The sequence below is a fragment of the Oreochromis niloticus genome, linkage group LG8 (genome assembly GCF_001858045.2).
Source record: "Oreochromis niloticus isolate F11D_XX linkage group LG8, O_niloticus_UMD_NMBU, whole genome shotgun sequence".
NCBI lineage: Eukaryota > Metazoa > Chordata > Actinopteri > Cichliformes > Cichlidae > Oreochromis > Oreochromis niloticus.
In genome coordinates, this window is record NC_031973.2 from 4045870 (window position 1) to 4067433 (window position 21564).

The window sequence follows — 21564 nt, forward strand, 5'->3', positions numbered from 1 at the left end:
GGATGTTTGGAAGAGCTGTGGCTGTTTGCTGCTCATTTGTGAGTTGTGACTGTGAGTCCAAATTAAAATTAAGGATATATTTAAGATCTTACCACATGCCTCCCACCTTATGTAACACAATAATCAGGATTTGGGTTCTGTTCTTATGCAATCTGAAGCTGAGCTCCCCTCTTCCACACTAGTCTGAAAGTACTTTTCTCCACACACTCGAGGACTGAAGGTAGGTTCATACTCACTATGCTCCACATTAACAGTTAATTGAGTCCAAATGCTTACTTAGCAACTGTCATGCAGATAGGAAACAGAATGTGTGTGTTTCTTCTTTGGTGTTCTTTTAGCTTATTAGAAAGTCCCTGCTAAACGCAAATGATGAGATCAGAGACTGCAGGCAGGACATACACCCCACTGGACTTTGATTTGTTGCAACATTTCATGTTAACCGGTTTGGACAGTGTAACTGTGTGTGTATGTGTCTTATTATGGCAAAATGTCATCCTTAACAGAGCTCCTGCAGCGGGAACCACAGCAAAAGGTTTTGAGGGCTTTGCAAGTATTTTGTGTGTCTATGAATAGATTTTGTCAAAGAAACAGAGTCCAAGCTACACAATATGCAATGATGCAACTTTACAAGGGTTGTCGAGATCCAATCAACCAATGAGTTCAAAGAGGTGTGATTGAACCTCTAATGTTAAAAGACATCCCTTTACATAGAAACCCACTGATTCTTGGTTTTATTATCTGAGTAAGCGATGACCCAACTTGACCCTAACTGTGATCAACAGAAATGAAAGGGAAGGACATCCTGTCACCTATTGATACGAAGTGTGGGTAGTAACCGAAGGAACGAGATTGGGGATGCAAGCGGCAGAAATGGGCTTCATCTGAAGGGTGGCTGGCCTCTCCCTTCAGTTCGGCCATCTGGGAGGAGCTCAGAGTGGAGCTGCTGCTCCTCCACATCGAAAGGAGCCAGTTGAGGTGGTTCGGGCATCTGACAAGGATGCCTCCTGGCCGCCTCCGGGGTGAGGTATTCTGCAATGGGAGGAGGCCCCGGAGCAGACCCAGGACATCCTGGAGAGATTATATCTCTCAGCTGGCCTGGGAACGCCTTGGTGTTCAACCGTACAAGCTGGAGGAGGTGGCCGTGTAGAGGGAGGTCTGGGCTTCTCTGCTTGGGCTGCTGCCCCCGCGACCCGGCCCCGGATATGTGGAAGAAAATGGATGGGTGGAGACACACCTAATGATTGCCCAGTAGTTAATTAATATATTCATACCTGAATTCAAATTAGGTCATCATAATGTACCTTTGTCTATTGAAGAACAGTTTGGCTGCTGAGGAATAATTTCTCCCCACAGTGCCTTGAAAGTTCATGTAAAGATGAGGGTTTATATGCCTCGGAGCTGTGATTAGAGTCCTGTGTTGAGCTTGTTTTTTTTTCTTTCTTTTTGTACAGAAAAGCTGGGCGTGACAGCCCCCTTTTGATAATGGTGTAATCTGGTGGGTCCTGTAGCATAGCCAGGAGTGAAGACAAGCTCATAAAATAAGTTAGAAGGAATTCAAGTTGTAATTTAGGCATCATTCAAATAATCATTATTATTTTTTTATTGTTTTCCTCAGACTTGATCCATGGGGAGCTTTCCAGGAGTTTCTCTGTTTCTTCTGGGCGTGACATTGTCCTTAACTGTAAGTCCTGTCCAGGGTGGAAAGATTCTGGTGTTCCCCGTTGATGGCAGCCATTGGGTGAACATGAACCTGCTGATTCAGAGCCTCCACGCCAAAGGCCATGAAGTCACTGTGGTCCGCACAGCCACTAGCTGGTATGTCAAAGAAAAGGCACCACATTACAGCTCCATCACTGTCACCTTACCAGAGGCTGTCTGCATAGAGGAGCAGGACTTCTTTGTAACTTTCCTGGCCAAGATACTCGAGATCCAAAAACAGGGGACGTCTTTCATGGCTGTCTTGAAGTTCTACTGGGAAGTGCTAGGTTCATTATCAAAAATCTACCAACAAGCTAGTCTGTTAGGTGTAGAAATATTTGAGAACAAGACTCTAATGTCGAAGATACGTGACTCTAAATTTGACCTGGTTCTTTTGGACCCTGGACTTCCTGTTGGAGTTATAGTGGCCCACAAACTAAAGCTTCCAGTTGTCTTTAATGTAAAATGGATGACCAGTGGGGATGGCCATTTTGTTATAGCTCCATCTCCAACGTCATATGTCCCAACTTCTGGAAATGCCGTATCTGACAAGATGACCTTTTCTGCAAGAGTCAAAAACACATTCCACTATTTTGTCAACACCTGCATTGACAAGTTCATAGCGTGCCCTCCCTATGATAAAATAGTAGAAAAGTACTTAGGCCCAGATGTGAACTTCTATCAGCTTCTTCAAGGTGCAGACCTGTGGCTCATGAGAGTGGACTTTGTCTTCGAATTCCCCAGGCCTACCATGCCGAACATTGTCTACATTGGAGGATTTCAGTGTAAGCCTGCTGAGGCCTTACCTTCAGAGTTGGAGGAGTTTGTTGAAAGTTCAGGAGAACACGGCTTCATCCTGATGTCTCTGGGGACGTTGGTGAATGGTCTGCCAATAGAAATAACTTCAGAAATCGCAGCTGCCTTTGCTCAGCTTCCTCAAAAGGTCGTATGGAGGCATGCTGGTGAACGCCCCAACAATGTGGGGAACAATACCCTTCTGGTGAAATGGATGCCCCAAAATGACCTGCTGGGTCACCCGAAGATAAAAGCCTTTGTGGCCCATGGTGGCACCAATGGGATCTATGAGTCCATGTACCATGGTGTGCCAATTATTGGCATTCCCCTGCTGTTTGACCAGTTTGAAAACATTTTGCGAATGGAAGTTCGAGGAGCTGCTAAAATGGTGGATGTAACAAAAATCACCCAGCAGAATTTCCTCAAAGTCCTACAAGAAGTTCTCATCAATCCCTCCTACAGAAACAACATGAAGCGTCTGTCTGCTCTCCATCGAGACAGACCAATGCATCCTCTGGATGCTGCAGTTTACTGGATTGAGTTTGTTATGAGGCACAAAGGAGCTGCACATTTACGCACCGAGTCTTATAAGATGCCCTGGTATGTGTATCATTCTGTGGATGTTATAAGCTTTTTGTTGGCCATCTTATTTATGCTGACAGCCTTTGTAGTCGCAGTCATACGATTCACGTGCCTTCGAATGTGCAGGAGGAGGAAACCAAAGCAAGAGTGATAAATGTAATATTTCAAAATGAATTATTTCATACGTACCAGTTTTTCTTCATTGTATTTCAGTAATTTCTAAATAACAAATTACTTTTAAGACTTTGAGATAGGACAGAAGGTGACTGACAGGTGCATTAACATGGAAATAAGTTCAGGAAGACATTCCCAGAAGATTAATTCATTTAAACATGAAACATTTTAATTCAAAACAAATGTATTTTTCACATTTTGTGTGAAAGAGGCAGGAATTTATGGATGTCTAGAAGTCTATGAAATTATAACACATTAAGACGTTTGAAGTTGCATTAAAACACATAATACTGTGAATCATGTGTCACCAGGCATGTTTTTAACCAGCATTATAAGACATTTCTTGTTATAAAACTCTTTATTTAGATGTTGAACACATTTATGTTTTCCATATATAAACACACGTGGTTTGTATGTTTTGTCTCTCACCTTGCAGTTAGCTACCAAAATGAATTCAATAAGTAATTCTCCAATAAACCTAAGATAAATGAATAGCATGTCATACAGTTTTTGATGATTTTTGATTCTTTGTTGTTATGTGCTTTGCTGCACGGTGATGCAGGAGTATACATGTACATGTACAATTATCCATTTGATAGCGAGAGGAGATAAAGGTTGGCTTAATTTGGCTGACAAAGCTTAAAGCACAACATTTGAACCTTATAAATAAAGGAACAAACCATCAGGAAGCCTAATGCTTATAATTAAACAAAGAGTGAGTCTTCAGGCTGAATCATCCCGTGGTTCCTGTTCTGAAAGACAGTTAGGACTACAGTCATTGGTTAGGACAGCGATCATGGCAGAAAATGTTAGACACATGTCTGCAGGCTTGGACAGGTAATGCATTAGGAGGTGATGTGTGGATTTTATTTCCTACCTTAAATTATGGAACTTAATTAGTTGGTGGTTTTAAAGGATCGATTCTCTCTTGACACCAACCCTCAGATGAATGGCAGGTCTTGCTCTGAAGGACTGTACAGACAAACTGAAGGATGTAAAAGCACCTCCAAACGAGCCCACTCTCCTTCTCGCAGCCTATTTTCAGGGAACACGTACAGGAGCGTTCATGGAACAACCACATGCTTCTCACATCAATCAGGCTGCTGAACAAAAACATCATAAGAAGCTTTTCATCAGCAATTACCGCTCTATTATTACGTTATCAATTCAGCACTATTACATTTCTCCTAAATATGATTTAGGTTTATTACTGACTTTATAACCTACTGTTTTACATGGAGTATTTTTTATTGGTGTTTTACCAAAACAGTAATTCATTTTTTAAATAATTGCATAAAAAACATCTAATCTAAACTTATTTCAAAGCATCAGTTACACTTTATTTAGCAGATTTTGAAACATAAAGCCACTAATATATGATCCTGTAACACTGTAGACAAAGCTAAACAGCAGTATATAAGTAATTGTAATCATCTCCAGCTGCAACACTGACATGATATACACATCAATTAATCAATAATGATCAGCAGCACAAGGAGTACTTTTACTTAAAGAACATTTACTGTGGATATGTAAAAAACATTTTGCTAAGCTAAAGCTAAATTTTGTGTCATAATTTCTGCATTGAGACTGAGCATTGTGCTCATGGCTCCCATTTGAAATATCCTGGAAATGTCCTCGGTTTCTAAGACCACGTTCTACTGTTTTTCACACACAGACTCTGAAAGCATGAATGTTACCAGCTACATGGTCACAGCTCATAAGAGGAAACGCTTTCATTGTTTTGTTTGAATGTATATTTACTTCCTTAATTCATTTCAACCTTATACCACAGTTCCCTCAAATCTACAGAGTTTTTCAGCTGATTGTTCCGCTGCTATCAACGTCATTTTACAAACAAGATCAACATTTAGCCCCTAAAGAACCTGGTACCTTGTTAGAGAAAAAGAAACCAAACTTTAAATTATTTTGCTGTTTTATTTCATTTGTTTCATATGAAACTCTGTTGGTCTGAATCTGTGTTTCGAATACTGAAGTTGGTATCTTGCAGTTACGAGGGAAAAACCCTAAACGGTGGTGTTGACTGCTCATTTGTGGGTTTTGATTTGAAATTAAAATGAAAACTAGATATATGTGTTAGATATATTTTAATCAATGGGAAATAGTGGTTTACAGGAGTGGGTGACTGGGAGGATTATAAGGTTAAAAAATGAATAAGAAAGTGTTTACATGTTTACATGTGCAACTTCTGCAGTTCCTCTGCTGTCTCCAAAAGCGAGCCAGTCCTCACAGACTTTACAGCAGAAATAAAGATGTTTACAGCTTGATACATGAAACCTTTTTTTGTTTTCTGGGGGTAAGGTCTACCTTTATAACAACTGCATCATGGGAGACGTTTTCTATAACTTGTATTTTTACATTTTTTTAAGACTCAAAGTTTGGAGAGTGGCTGGCTTTTGACACGTGTACCAACACATGTGTTCACTACATGATTATTTCTGACTCCAAGAAACTAAAATGGCAAGAGCAACACGTAATAGCAGTCAAATTTCAATGTGAATCTTTCAGCCCCTGCTGCTAGTATCAAGAAAGATCATGTTTCCCATATCATGCACACAAATAAATCACATTTATGCTCATATTTTATGGCATAGGTACCGTCTTGGGTTTGATCCATTAGCCATGGCTGTGTGTAAGTAATTATGAGAATTAAGTTTGTAAAATCAGTAGCTGCTGCGCACCCTGCAGGTGCAGTCTAATCACTATGAATTTCCAGTCGAGGGGTAATTATTTGACCTCCAGTAGTTTTCTACATTTTTTTCGAGAGCTAAAAAGCTTCACATGTTCCCAGATATTAAAGGATATATATTTATACTACTTCTTCTAGATTAAACAGGCATTCATTCTGATGAGTCTGATTCGGTCTTTACCTTGTATGTCAGCACCACGGTGGTGTTGAGTTTGACACTGATTACTATACAAATGCAATCATATTAAAAACTGTATAAATGAAGATTAAATAAATTGATGGCAAGCCAATGTTGCCACTCTTTAAAATATTATTTTTTGTATTGTTTCAATAAGGTCACAGGATGTTGTGAGGGCTGCTGTGTGCATTGCTCCAGTGACAACCCATTGGTTCTCTCAAGGTTATTTCCTGAGAATGCAGAGAGCTTTTGCAAACTCCCAGAATCTGCAATTCCAGGTTTTTTCTTTTGTCACTGGAATGTTCTTACTTTCTAGGAACAGGGATATCTGACTGGTTGAGCTCATACAGGTCAAGACCACACTGGCTTTATTTTTCTGTTTAAGAAGATAGTGTTACTATCTTCTTAAACATAGTGTTACTATGTGGAGTAACACAATAGTGTTACTCCACAGTTTGTGTGTGTGTGCCACAGAGTACGTGCTCTGTAGGAAGACTGCTTCCCTTTCCTCCCCCAACTCTGAACTGCACACATGCATATGAAGCCCATTGGTTACACACTCCTCCCACCTTATGCAACACAGTAATTAGGATTTGGGTTCTTTTCTTCTGCTCTCTGAAGCTGAGCTCCCTTCTCTTAGAGAGGATCCAAAGTACTTTTGTCCACACTCTCAGGGATTTAAGGTAGGTTACAACACTTTCTATAACAGTTAAACGATTACAAATGCTTACTCAGCACTTCTGAAATAAACTCAGAAGACTTAGTTGCTTTTTCTTCAGCAACTGGCATTCAGAAAAGAAACTGAATACAAGGGCATGTTTCTTCTTCTTTGGTGTTTTTAGCTTTTCAGAAAATCCCTGCTAAATGTAGATGATGAGATTAGTGACTGCAGGCATTTCTCAGGACATACATAAACCCCCTGAACTTTGATTTGTTGTAACATTTCATGTTACACAGCGAGGTCAGCCTGTGTGTGATCTCATTATGGCAAAGTGATCCTTAAGGGAGCTCCTACAACACAAACTACTCCAAAAATCTCTGAGTTCTTTGCAAGTATTATGTGTGCCTGGACAGATTCAGTCAAAGTAACAAAGTCCAAACTAAACAATATGCAGTGATGCAACTTTATGGGGATAATGTCATGGTCCAATCCAGTCAGAGTTCAAAGAGGTGTGGGCGTTACTTAACCTCTGTTAAATGTAGCAATAAATAGATCACAGGTTGGGCATTTAGTGGTTTTTAGTATGGTTTAATTTACAAATGATAGCCTCAGAAAACAACAGGAAATGTGGCTTAAAGAAGAATTAAAATGCTATATTATATAGAACTGTATATTTAGAGTTAATGCACACAGTGTGCATTAAGGAGCAGAATGAGACAAACCATTATTTTAATAACCAGAGAAGATCTTGTGAGGGCATCTGCCTCCACTATGATCTCAGCTACATACCTCTAAGATTCTGCAACTTTATGTCACACGATTGTTGCAAAGTAAGAGAAACAGACAGACATATATTTATCAACTGCTCGAGTTTTAAAGTGATCCAACACATACATAGAGTAAAAAGCTCCACTGATCTCTCACATCTGGCAAAAATTCTTCTCTTGTTGTTGTTGGTTGCTCAGAAAGTGATGTTATTAAACTGTTCCAAGTCATTTTAAATGCAATGTTTTTTTTAATTACATGCAGTGTGAGCTCGCCAGTGGCACACTATAGGTGCTTTGTACATTGAATACAACCTCTGAAGTATAGTATGGCCACTTAATAACAAATACACCACCATTATGATAACAGGGACCTCCAGGCCCTAAACCAGCAATCATCAATTGTCCATGGATGTTGTTTTCTGGACTAAATAATGTTATGATTATGAAGTCAAGCTTTTTGGAGCTGTCTGAAGTACATGCTACCTGAAAAAAACACAAAAACAAAACAAATAAAACTTTAGACAGCTTTGGCAGACAGCTCACAACCTCAGAAAGTTGGTTGAAATGTTCAAGGTGATATGAGATCTTTTCAAGTTGTGGAAAAGACATTTAGAATAGAAGACACGTTTACATCGAAACCAATTGATTATTGACTGGGTTATCTCTGAAGAGACTTATTTCACTTTACAAATATCGTTTCCATGTAGTTTTTTTAATGAGTTGTTGCTGGATGTGACTGTATCATTGCATTATTACGCTATCAATGTTCTGTAAGGTGACACACACACTTAATATCCTACATTAAGTGTTCTGGATGATTTTCCACTGATGCTATGCAGATCTCCCAGTTGACTCAAAATGTGCATAAAACACCAACTGTAGTGGAAAGTCACTGAGTGCACTAGTTAGATGCATTACTCTTATAGCTTTGCCAACATTTTACTTTGGCCTAGGGCAAAAACAACCATGGACTGATTGACACACACCAAGAAAGTGGCACATAGACACTATGGCTCTTCTCTGTCCTGCTTATACAGAGCCTTCGGTCCTTTTTTGTGTTTCTTGGGTAATAGTTTATTGTGTTTGTCTTTGCCAAGACACAAGTACAGTACTGGGGCTCTAATAGACACTTGGAAACACTTCTCCATGTATTTAACTGCTGGATTTCCTCAATGAGAGGCCACCAGCAGTTCAGGTCAACAACAGCACATCAAGCACCATCACGCTCAGCATCAGAGCTTCCCAAGGATGTGTGCTCAGTCCTCTTCGTTTCACTCTGCTGACCCACAACCACACCCCACACTACAGCAATAACCTCTTTATTAGATTTGCAGGTTTATTTATGGTTTATTTATATTTATATTTAATTTTGGCATTCAGTCAAAGTAACAAAGTCCAAACTAAACAATATGCAGTGATGCAACTTAACTATAGGGATATTGTCACGATCTAATCCAGTCAGAGTTTGGCATACATACCTACATTTTTTGTGCACATCCTTAAATTGTACATATATTTATTCTCATAATTCTCACATTCCTGCTCTTATAATTGGCTTGTTTCTTACATTTCTTTGTCTTGCACACTACCTTGGCTTGTGAAGCTTGCACAAAAGAATCTCACTCACATGTGCTGTACCGGTGTACCAGTAATGTGACGTGACAATAAAAGTGATTTGATTTGATGATACAACTATGGTGGGTTTCAGCAGGAAAAATGATGAGACATACTACAGAAGTGAGGTATCTCAATTAGTATGTGGTGCAGTGAAAACAATCTAGACAAGTGACAGCCCTAGTACCCATCATGTGCACCTTCTACTGAGGCATGATTGAGAGCATCTTCACCAGCTGCATTTCTGTGTGGTTTGAAGACTCAACCACCTTGAACCACAGAATATAGTAAATGGAGCAGGAAAGCTAACTGGGGCCTCAATCTTCTCCCTCCCTCTACAACACTGTTAGTATTGTGGGTGATCCCACAAACCCCTCACACAGCTTTTTTAGTCTCGTGACCCCAGAGAAAACGTATGGGAGGTTCCACCAGGTTTCATCAGCCAGGCTGTCATGATATTGAACTTCCTCCCTCACCTCTTTACCTACTCAGAATTATCTGCTCTCAAAAAGATGCTCCATGTCTTAGCCTTTACTTTACATGAAGGACTTTCATCCTGATGTTTCCTCACTTTTCTTGTAAGCCTCAAATGTATTTGTGCATAGAAAGCAATAATAGAATCTAGGCTTTAATGTGTCTTGTGTAATTCATTTTAATATGCTGAGACCTCATAGGTAATTTCATATCTGTATCTGTATGCACACTGTGGATCAGGAAGATATGACATTTCATTTCTGTGTATGTCCTGTACATAGAGCAGAACTCACAATTAAGTTGACTTTGACTTAACCGATTGTCAATCCCGAGTATTTAACCTTCATACATGGATGCATTCATTCATATCAGGTCATGACACAATGCATGCCTATGTCTTACCATTATATTCAAAACTTTTGCAACAGTATTAGATGCTGAGAGATAATTGTTCTCCCAACACCTACAAAATCCATGTAAAGACATGGTATTGTCTGCCAGGACGCTGTGATTAGAGTCCTGTTGGGATCTGTTTTGTTTTGAACTAGTATTTGTTTTTACTCCCTTTTTACTTTTTACCTTTATTTTTGCACACTTGTCAGGTTTAGGATAAGTACGTGCTTAGAAATAAGAACGCTATCTAAGTAGCACCATTCAAAAAGACAACCCTTTCAACTCTCTCAATAATTCTGTAATCTGGTGGGTCCTGCAACTTAAGTAGCTTGGAAGAAATTCAAGATGTAATTTATGCATCACTTGTAAAATCATACTTGCAACATTGACTGCAAACTTAACAGTTAAATTATAATTGTTCTATTGTTTTCCTCAGACTTGATCCATGGGGAGCTTTCCAGGAGTTTCTCTGTTTCTTCTGGGGGTGACTTTGTCACTACTTCCAAGTCCTCTCCAGGGTGGAAAGATTCTGGTGTTCCCCGTTGATGGCAGCCATTGGGTGAACATGAACCTGCTGATTCAGAGCCTCCACGCCAAAGGCCATGAAGTCACTGTAGTCCGCACAGCCACTAGCTGGTATGTCAAAGAAGAGGCACCACATTACAGCTCCATCACTGTCACCTTACCAGAGGCTGTCTGCATAGAGGAGCAGGACTTCTATGTAACTTTCCTGGTCAAGATGCTGGAGATCCAAAAACAGGGGGCATCTTTGATGGCCTTCATGACGTTTTACTGGGAAATGACAGATTCATTATCAAAAATCCACCAACAAGCTAGTGTGTTAGGTGTAGAAATATTTGAGAACAAGACTCTAATGTCGAAGATACGTGACTCTAAATTTGACCTGGTTCTTGTGGACCCTGGACTTCCTGTTGGAGTTATAGTGGCCCACAAACTAAAGCTTCCAGTTGTTTTTAACGTCAGATGGATCACCAGTGGGGAAGGTCATTTTGTGGTTGCTCCATCTCCAACGTCATATGTCCCAACTTCTGGAAATGCCGTTTCTAATAAGATGACCTTTTCTCAAAGAGTCAAAAACACATTCCACTACTTCCTCAACACCTGCATTGACAAGTTTATAGTGTGTCCTCCCTATGATAGAATGGTAGAAAAGTACTTAGGCCCAGATGTGAACTTCTATCATCTTCTTCAAGGAGTAGACCTGTGGCTCATGAGAGTGGACTTTGTCTTCGAATTCCCCAGGCCTACCATGCCGAACATTGTCTACATTGGAGGATTTCAGTGTAAGCCTGCTGAGGCCTTACCTTCAGAGTTGGAGGAGTTTGTTGAAAGTTCAGGAGAACACGGCTTCATCCTGATGTCTCTGGGGACGTTGGTGAATGGTCTGCCAATAGAAATAACTTCAGAAATCGCAGCTGCCTTTGCTCAGCTTCCTCAAAAGGTCGTATGGAGGCATGCTGGTGAACGCCCCAACAATGTGGGGAACAATACCCTTCTGGTGAAATGGATGCCCCAAAATGACCTGCTGGGTCACCCAAAGATAAAAGCCTTTGTGGCCCATGGTGGCACCAATGGGATCTATGAGTCCATGTACCATGGTGTGCCAATTATTGGCATTCCCCTGCTGTTTGACCAGTTTGAAAACATTTTGCGAATGGAAGTTCGAGGAGCTGCTAAAATGGTGGATGTAACAAAAATCACCCAGCAGAATTTCCTCAAAGTCCTACAAGAAGTTCTCATCAATCCCTCCTACAGAAACAACATGAAGCATCTGTCTGCTCTCCATCGAGACAGACCAATGCATCCTCTGGATGCTGCAGTTTACTGGATTGAGTTTGTTATGAGGCACAAAGGAGCTGCACATTTACGCACCGAGTCTTATAAGATGCCCTGGTATGTGTATCATTCTGTGGATGTCATAAGCTTTTTGTTGGCCATCTTGTTTATGCTGACAGCCTTTGTAGTCGCAGTCATACGATTCACGTGCCTTCGAATGTGCAGGAGGAGGAAACCAAAGCAAGAGTGACTCCTTGAATGAAGATGGATCCAATTAAAATTTTATATTGATATTCTAGAATTTTCTTTACCCAATCACATGAAAAGACCAAAACTTACTTGAGATTTCTCTTCGGTTAGTCGTTCTTTACTGCTGCCTGAAAGGAACAAATAATGAACAAAGCCAGCCAGGACAATCTGTTGCAATTATATCTCTTGAATTTCCTGGGAATGTGTTGATGTTCTCCTGGAGAAGCTGAAGGAGGTAGCTAGGAAGAGGGAGGTCTGGGCTTCTCTGCTTAGACTTCTGTCCCCCGCGACCTGGCCCCAGCTGTTAGAAAATGGATGGATGGAAAGTAAAAAGTAAATATGGAACACAATAAAAAAACCCAACAACTTTACACTAACTTATCCTCCAAAGATCCTGCATCGTAATATAGGGACAGAGCATTTGGCTTTTTGGCCTGTTCCATAAAATACAAAGGTTTTAGGACTGTCTATTTGATTCAAATCACTCTGGTGCTGTCACTGTCACTTAATGCTAATATAAAATAAGTGATGCAATATTAAACTTCCAATGGTGAGCAATATATGACCATGAAAAGAAATATTTCATAGTCAGATTTTCTTCATATTTTGCTAGGGACATATCAAAAGCTTAGCGAAATGTGCACACAATAATCAAAATACAGAATATGTACAGCCTGCCTTATAGCAGCCCCAAACCAGGCCCATGACTGTACCTCCACAATGTTTTACAGATGGCTGTAGACACTGTTCTACCTCGTTCCAGATCCCCTTCTTTACTTACTGCAGAACCAAAAGTTGCCACTGATTTTCAGTCTAATTTTTGTGTAATTTCAGACACCTCAGCTTTCTCTCCCTGCTTCCCATCCTTGTAAATGGCTTCTTGACAGCCACCCTTCAACTTGGGACCATTTCTGATGATAGATTTTTAGGTCTGATACTTCATTGTTTGTTTTCGCTTGTCCAGTTTCTTTAAATTTTTTATGAACGCACTCCACAACATGACAAGATATGCCAGGTTTTCAGCTAATAACTCTTTGGGTATCCCTTTGTCTGTGTGAAAACACTAAACTGGACTGAAAATGAGTGAAAAAGCAGCTGAAGAAAAACACAAAAGCCTGGAGAACTATTGGTAAACACCACTTCAAATTACAACAAAGCCTTGCTGCTTGGAATCAAAATACAAAGAGATGAAGGGTGGCTCAAGCGTTTTGGACAGTACTGTGGCAACCAAACATGAGAGAAAATAGTCTGTTAAATGTGAAACTTTGACTTTTATGGATCGGACTGACTTTCAATGTTCTGTTCAATAAGAGTCAAAACGACCAGCTAAGCTCATCATTAAAGGTTTTATAGTAGCCAATCTCTCTTTCCCCACAGAACTCACATTTAAGGCAGTTCTGAGTGGTCAGACATCTGTGTTCAGCCTGTGTTTATATCCGCACAAGCAGCAAATGCACCTCATGCTCATGTTTCAGTAATTTCACAATACAGTAGTGTCAAGCTGTTTTAGTAAGTCACTGGGTCTTGTCTAAAATAACTATCTGAAACAAAACACAAGCCTTGCTGCGAGCAGTTGCATAAAGGAACTATATTCTTTCTTCTGTTTACATCCACTAACCAATAGAAGTGTAGAGCCAGCAAACATTACAGAGGAAGTACAAGCTTATCTAAACATAACTATCCTTTGTTCTTGAATAAACACAAGGTTTTCGGATTATTTTTAGTGACTGGGTTATAATTTACTGCTGTTTTTCAAATGTATTTTCAGCCATGTTAGCCTCAGACTGAAGGTAGATGGATAAAAGGAGACAAATATGTACATTTGATTATCATATTTACATTTACATTCAGTAACTACATTTACATTTAATAAACGCTGGAAAGCTGAATGCTCTGTTACTGTTAATGTGGAATTTTGACATAGCAACAGTGAGTGTGTAATTTGTAAGCCATGAGTGTGTTTTTAGCATGGTTACTGTGAACTAATATGTAGTTCTTATGTTTAACAAGCTATAGAAAAACTGAATAATTTACTTTATTTTTAATGTTCTTTCAATATTTATGTGATGCAAATGTATGTTGTGTAATATCACCTGAAGACAAAATACTTGATTAAAATTTAAAAAATGAAGCTTTTTGTCAGAAGCTTTATTTGTTCTGGAAAGTCCAGCATGAGATAAATAAGGATTCTTTTAAACTGATAATCATGAAAAGCCACTCTAGCAGAATCTAAGAATAAAAAAACAGAGCTGGAAATGTGTTTCTGTACTACTTATCAATGTAAAAGTTAGTTATGATCTGCTTTGCTGAACTCGCAGAGTCTGCAGGAGGCTTAACCTGCAGACAGACATCCTAATATCAGAGACGAGCCGCAGCAGCCATACACAAACAGAAAAGTGCGATAAGCTCAGTTTGAGTCATGTGGACCGCAGTGGGGGGCTTTGTTTTCCTGAGCTGAGGGTTCATTAGAAAGAAAAATGCACTACTTGTTTTTCGTCATCAGCCCACACACTCTCGCTCAGACACACGTTTTGCGTGTCTAGACTTCAAATAAAGGCAGAACCCAAGAGAAGAAAAATAATTTAAAGACTTCCTAACCCACAGAGACAGTGAGTGTGGTTTTCCTGTTATGTATCATAAAACAGTTTCTTTAGCATGACTTTACGCGGTATACACGCACAAGCAGTTTCAGGGTAAAACAGGTACATTTGGACACTGGTAAAAGCATGTATATGATGTGACTTTGGGGTTCCTTAATGCAACGTTAGAGGGAATACTGCCCTTTACCTTCACCTAATTTATCTGTCTCTGATATAATAAAATAAATATTTTAATTATTAGATGTTTATTTAGAATTAATTAGAAACAAAAGATAAAAAAGCCTGACTATGATGGCGTTCGTTATCATTTGTTATTGATGAAAGTATTACGGAGTTATAACTTCACCTATTAGGGAGATATTAACATACGGCAATGTATCGTTCACTCAAACATACTTTAAGTTTTAAATGCAATTTTTTTTCCTAATGTGAATGAAACTAACTTACATTTTTTTTGTAAGAAGTAGCCAACGAGAAATGGCTAAATAATATTTTTTCTTAATGTATAAAAATAACAAACCAAAACAACATTAGTACATTTTAAAATATGTTACACTGGAATAGATAAAAGAAACAGAACAGATACTCAAATTCATTTTCTGGGTATAAAAAATCAAAACTTTTACCGAATTTCAACCAGAAGGTGGCAGTGCACCCTTCTGTATAGCAATTTAACTGACACACACACACACGCGCACACACAGATGGAAGCTACAGGAATAATTTCTTATTCCTGACGGTATTTAGATTTATGATACCTTTATTGTTTCCTTTTGATAAAGTAGGTATTTAAAATCTTCTCATTTCATTAATTATGTTTCTCAATAATTTTTAACCCAACCCGATCAGATTGGGCATCAAATCTCTCTCTTAAGGCTTCTGCAGAAGCTTTAAATGTCTGTTAGCCAAAACAACACGGTGTAGTGGCTCAGGAAAATGGAAAGTGTTAACAAAACAAACCTTGAAATGTTTTTAAAAAGAACAAAAAAAACTGTGACAAACAACTTTTCATAACCCTATCACACCAATTTGCCAATTTTCCAGTGCTCTTTTACGTTTGGCTCTCCTCCCCATCAGTGAGGCTCGCCAGAACTTCGAGAAGCAATGAACTGACCAAGGCCTGGTGCCTCTTAGTTCACATAAATTGAACTGCAGAGTGCTATTATCTAAACCAAGTATTTCAAAGCTAAGGGTCAGGACCTCACAGTTATGCTGTGGATTAGAAGTCCCACATGCAGGATGCAGTGTCAGAATAATTTGACAAAAGATGAACTTCAGTAGCTACAGAAAGTCAAAGACTCATAGATCAATCTAGATCACAGCAAGAGAAACAGGAGATTGAAGATATAAACGATATAAACAGCCAGTTCAACCAAGATAAACTGAAGTCACGACTATACACTCATTTGCTACTTAATTAGGTACACCTTGTGAGGACTGAACCCCGTTTTGCCTTTAAATCTTTGTAGCATTGATTCAACAACATGTTGGAAACATCCCTCAAAGATTTTGGACCATATTTTCATGATAGCAGCACACAGCTGCTGTTGTTGGTTTCACATCCATGATGGGAATCACATCCAAAATGTGCTCTGTTGGATTGGATATTTGGTCAATGTGGAGGCCAAAATTAAGATCATTTGAACATCACCGTGATGGATTCCACCATCAGAGGATGGTACACTCTGGCCATAAAGGGATGGACATCATCAGCTACAATACTTTAGTGTTAAATAATGCTCAGATGTGCGCCAAGAAGATATCCCCCACACCATTAAACAGTAGCTTTTCATCCAGGCAGTTATGTTGTTTATGCCAGATTCTGACCTATCATCCAAATGTTGGAGCACAATTCAAGAGTCACCAGAGCAAGCAACAATTATTCAGTGTTCTATTATCCGTTATTATTATTAGTGGTGCAACGGATCAAAAAACTCATGGTTCAGATCGGATCAATTTTGGGATCAGCAAAAAAAGAAAAAAGACATGAAATTTATTTATTTACGTATTTTTTGCCCATTAAAAAACATTCAACTCAAGACTCATATAAAAACTCATATAAAACAAATTAACGTGCAATATAGGGCAGTACAGGGCTTTGTATGTACCACTCTGCTGTGATATAATGAGCGGTCACAGTCACGTAGCTTTATGTTGCCCTGGAGATCCACCCATCTGTAGTTAGGGCAACAGAAGACGTCTGGGACAGTTCAGCCATAACTTTAGACTTTTCCTGCTCATACATGCTTGGAACGATCTTGTCACTGAAGTGGACGTGCAACGGGACATCACAGCATGGCTCAAGCATGTTCATCATATGTTTAAACCACTTGTTTTGCACAACGGAATACAGCCTCATGTCTGCAGCTATAGACCCCAATAGCTTTTGTAATAGCTTTAGCCCGGTCGGATTGGGCAGCAAAGGCCTGCTTAAATGCCGCAAACTCCTCTGCTCCTCGACTTGGACCGCTAGCCATGACTATCGCGCACCATACAAATACTTTTTTTTTTCTTGTTGGAATCTTCGGATCACGTGCGTGCCGAACCGTGGATTAGGATTGGTTTGGATCATGGATCAATAGTGATCTGTTGCACCACTAATCATCATTATTATTATTATTATTATTATCATTATTATTTCTATTATTATTATTATTGTGAACCTGTGCTAATTGTACCTCCTGTGTCCTGTTTTTAGCTGCAGGAGTGGCACCCAGGTTTCATGTGTTTGATGTTTGATGTGTTAATAATCTCTGGCTCTCTTCCACAGCATGTCTTTGTCCTGTCGTCATCCACTCATGCCCAACTAATCCTGGCAGATGGCTGTCCCTCCCTGACCCGGTTCTGCTGGAGGTATCTTCCTGTTTAAAGGGAGTTTTTCCTTTCCACTGTTGCCAAAGCAAGTGCTCATAAGGGGTCATATCATTGTTGGGGTATTCTCTGTTTTCTTTGCATTATTTTAGGGTCTTTACCTCAACAATATAAACCCCCTTGAGACATTTGTTGTTGTAGTTTGGTACTATATAAATAAAACTGAACTGGTTCCGGAGATACTTTGAGATACCTTACCTGGAGTGGTTATTGAAGTTTACTTTAAATCTTACTATAGGTTCCAAGCAGTCTGGCCATTCTCCTCTGACCTCTGAGATCACAAGACACTTCCCCCAGAGAATTGCTGCTCATTGGATATTTTCTCTTTTTCAGACTAGTCCCTGTAAACTCCGTAAAGATTGGTAGGTCAGCAGTTTTTGAAGTCACTCAAATCATCTCCCTTCACCATCCCGATGATCGGTTTGAACATCAGCAGGTTGCTTTGAGCATGACTACATGCCTAAAAGCATTGAGTTGCTGCCATGTGATTGACTAATTAGATACTTGTGTTGACACATAGCTGGAACCTAAGAAAGTAGCTGGAGAGCAAGTGAAAACGAGGAGGCAACAACAGAAAGTGACACTCAAATGAAAATTAAACCTCAAAGCAAAACAGGAAATTACAAACAAAAACAAAAAACAGAGGCCAGAAGAACAAGTGGTAGAATACAGAAGAAACACAGTGTGGAACAAAGAGAGGAACCTAAAACACAAGAAGTATAATAAGAAATTCAAAATACAAACTGAAGCTCAAAAAAAGTTCAAAAACAGCCAGACAGTAAGGAAACCTCATTTAGTGCATTGCAAACCCATATATATATTGGACCACAGGAAGGCCGATAATGGCCCCGGGGCCTTATGTTTGACACCCCTGACACTAAGCTGAACTTTCTTTTGTGGGGCAGAAGGGTATCACTGAACTCACCAGAAACTTTCATTAGGATTTTTTGGGGTGAACAGAAAAGGGAGGGCTGACTTGGTGTGTGGTTTTGGGTGCTGTAGGTGTGCAGAAGGAAATTGTGGTTTTCCTCTGAGATGACCTGGAAATTCAATAAAAGCTGTTAAAGAGAGGTTGTTCCTGTGAGTTTACGATTCCTATCATCATCTGCGGGAGCCAACAGATCATAGCTTTTGAGTATGAGGTTAATGATTTTGAGTGGTTGATGGAGCTCATATCTTTAGACCTTTTCAAGTCAGTGAAGTTTGCGCCTCACTGTTGATTTCTCAGTCAGATTAAGTTGCCATAAGGTCACATGACTATAAATAATCTTCAGATTTTAACAATCTATTGCTTTATTTTTTTCAGGACTAAAACAAACAAAAAGTTTCAGTATTTGCTTTCTTCATGCTCGCAGGTCTCAGATAACTATGTGAACTTTGTGGTCAGAAGTATGCGGACAACTCCTGATTTTACTATGCGGTTTTGGGTGGTGCAGTAAACGGTTTCGTTTTCAGTATTTAAATGAATAAACATTTTAGTCATGGTTTACGGTTGTTCACACTACTGTGTGCTCATAGGTTAGGGACTTGCAAAGCATGGCCTCTTTTATCGTAGATCATAATAAAGTGAAGTGATTAAAAACATCTGTAGCTATTAGCTATTAGCTTCTGTTAGCCTCTATTAGCTTCTGTTAGCCTCTATTAGCTGCTGTTAGCTAGTGTAAGCACATCTAACATTGTTGAACTTGGACACTTTTCAAATAAACTCTCATATGATGTGAGAATATAATCAAAGTGTTTTCAGTAGGAAAAAGTGTTTTTTAGAACAGTCGAGCCCAATATTAGCTGGTACAATGGCAGCTTATAGCGAGCTGTTATCTTCATTCAGATAGCTCATTGTCAGCTCTCCAGAGACATGGGGGTGATATGTTTCATCTGCTATAAGTAAGCATGACAATAAACATGTTTCATGTGTTAGAGCCCTGAAATCAGTTCAGGAGATGATAATAATGTACAAAGGAGTGAGGAGGAGAAAGATCTAGTAGAAAAGACATTATGAAAACATGTAGAAATATTAAATGCTCATATACAGTTGTAAACAGTTATTTAGGATGTTTCAATTAAAAGTAACTTATCAAGTGTGCCAATACAAACATTAAATGTGGTTAGGTGGACCGGGGACATCAGTATCTCTCGTTGTGTTGAAGATGGTGGGTCAAGATGGCGGCTTCAACAAACAGCTCCTGCTTCTATGTATATATCTGTATTTTTTATGGGTTAATTCTAGGTAACCTTATTTTTTCTATTAACTAATCTGGAAGAGATACTTACAGTTAAAGGAATTTGTAAATATGTAATTTTTTGTTCCATATTTTCTTTGATGTTGATTTATGTAAAAAAAATTTTTTGTCTTGCCGCCCCCTAAAATAGAATATTCCAGATATAACCGGAGGGAGGTGGACTATAAAAGGAAGCCAGTTGCTGTCAGAGAAATTGATCTGATTTTGAAGTCAATAAATGTCACAATCTGGTTCTTGAATTTTATCTCCGCTTCAGATCTCTTTGTTTAAACTTTGAAGCTGACTTTTACTTCCTCTTTTATTTTGGAAGTCAGATCCTGGTGTGGTTTTCGGTGTGTTCACTTCCCTCTTCTGTTATTTACCTGCTATTCATAGTGTCTGTGTTCATCTATTCCTTTTTATATGTGTTAAGTTTGTGTCTGGTCCCTCATGTTTTATAAAGTAGATCGTGTTATAGGTTTTCTCCGGCTCTCAGTGTTTCTGGATTGATCTAATATTCCTCTTTGAGATGGGCATATGCTTTATGCTGGCCATACACTGTGCGATTTTTTTCAGTCGCGTTATTCAGCTTCTGCTCAAACTGTACGATTGACTCGCAGGGGTTATAAGTTCGCAGGTCACGATGCAGGGTCTCACACTATACGGCCCGATGCTCTGATGCGACCTGAGTGCTCACACTGTGCGTCCATAAAATGAAGGTTATAACGGAAGATCTGTCACTCGCTCTCCCTCTCTGTCTTTCACTCACACAGACTCACACCACCACCATCAACTTTGCTAAATTGCTAATGAAAAACATTGATCAGGCAGCTGTGATTGAGCAGTGGTGTAAATCCAACTATTTTCACGGTTGTTGTGGTCGTGATAATTTTGTGAGGCCACATCGAAAAGGCTCGGATGAGCTTTCCAAAGTTCTACAAGTGCCTCCATCGCTTGTGTCCAGATCACACGCTGCACTGCTGTGCTACTCCGTCTTTTTCACCGACATTTATGTGTTTGCGCGTGCGCAGTGTGAGCGGCTGCGGTGACACCCTCCCGACCAAGCGATTGATGATCGGGAGCTGGTCGTGAGGTGTTAATCGCTTCTCGTTAATCCCATGTATACTACACGATGCACGACGCACGATGAAGGCCAAACTCGGGCCGATCACCAAAACGGTCGCACAACTCAAAAATTGGCTCAAAATGGGCCAAAAATCGCATAGTGTAAGCCCGGCATAAGCCCAGCATTATGCTCTTCAAAGTCAGCAGTTTTAGCAGTGCCATATTGACTTGGTGCATAGCCCCCCCCCCCAGAAGTTGCTGCAAGACAAAGAGATCAGTATTTCACAGTAGCAGAAGAATGTAATTGAATGTACAAAGTGTCCACTCATTAAGAAGGGCATCTAAACAGCTGCTTTAACCTTTTATAAGGTTCTAGAAACAGTAAATACAAAATCATCAGGCTACAAATGTAAGGACAGGTGGTGCAACGATTCCCTGGCAGACCACTGGTTAATTTTCGGCCGCTGAATTTTCTTCTGTTGGGCACAAGGGTATCACTGAACTCACCATAAACTTTCGTTAGGATTTTCTTGGGTGAACAGAAAAGGGAGGGTTGACTTGGTGTGGTTTTGGGTGGTGTAGGTGTGCAGAAAGAAACTGTGGTTTTCCTTTGAGATGACCTGAATTAAATAAAAAAAATGTGTTAAAGAGAGGTCGTTCTTGTATCTTTATGAGTCCTAGGGCACCTAAATCACATCTTTAATCTTTTATAGGGTT

The 21564-nt window shown here is 39.6% G+C and overlaps 1 protein-coding gene, 1 long non-coding RNA gene and 1 pseudogene across 2 annotated transcripts; 2 read left to right on the top strand and 1 right to left on the bottom strand.

Moving 5' to 3' along the window:
• Positions 1-118: 118 nt before the first annotated feature.
• LOC106098479 (UDP-glucuronosyltransferase 2B31) lies at positions 119-3546 on the top strand. Its single transcript, XM_025909793.1, has 2 exons — positions 119-220; positions 1616-3546. Exon 2 carries the CDS (start codon positions 1625-1627, stop codon positions 3224-3226), a length of 1602 nt encoding a protein of 533 aa, XP_025765578.1. The 5' UTR covers positions 119-220; positions 1616-1624; the 3' UTR covers positions 3227-3546.
• On the bottom strand, positions 3360-6182 carry LOC112847687 (uncharacterized). Its single transcript, XR_003221405.1, has 2 exons — positions 4127-6182; positions 3360-4001 (listed from the first exon to the last, which is right to left on the bottom strand). It is a non-coding gene; the product is annotated as an uncharacterized LOC112847687 (long non-coding RNA).
• A 481-nt stretch (positions 6183-6663) lies between these two features.
• On the top strand, positions 6664-13930 carry LOC109203178 (UDP-glucuronosyltransferase 2B31 pseudogene; annotated as a pseudogene).
• Positions 13931-21564: the final 7634 nt, after the last annotated feature.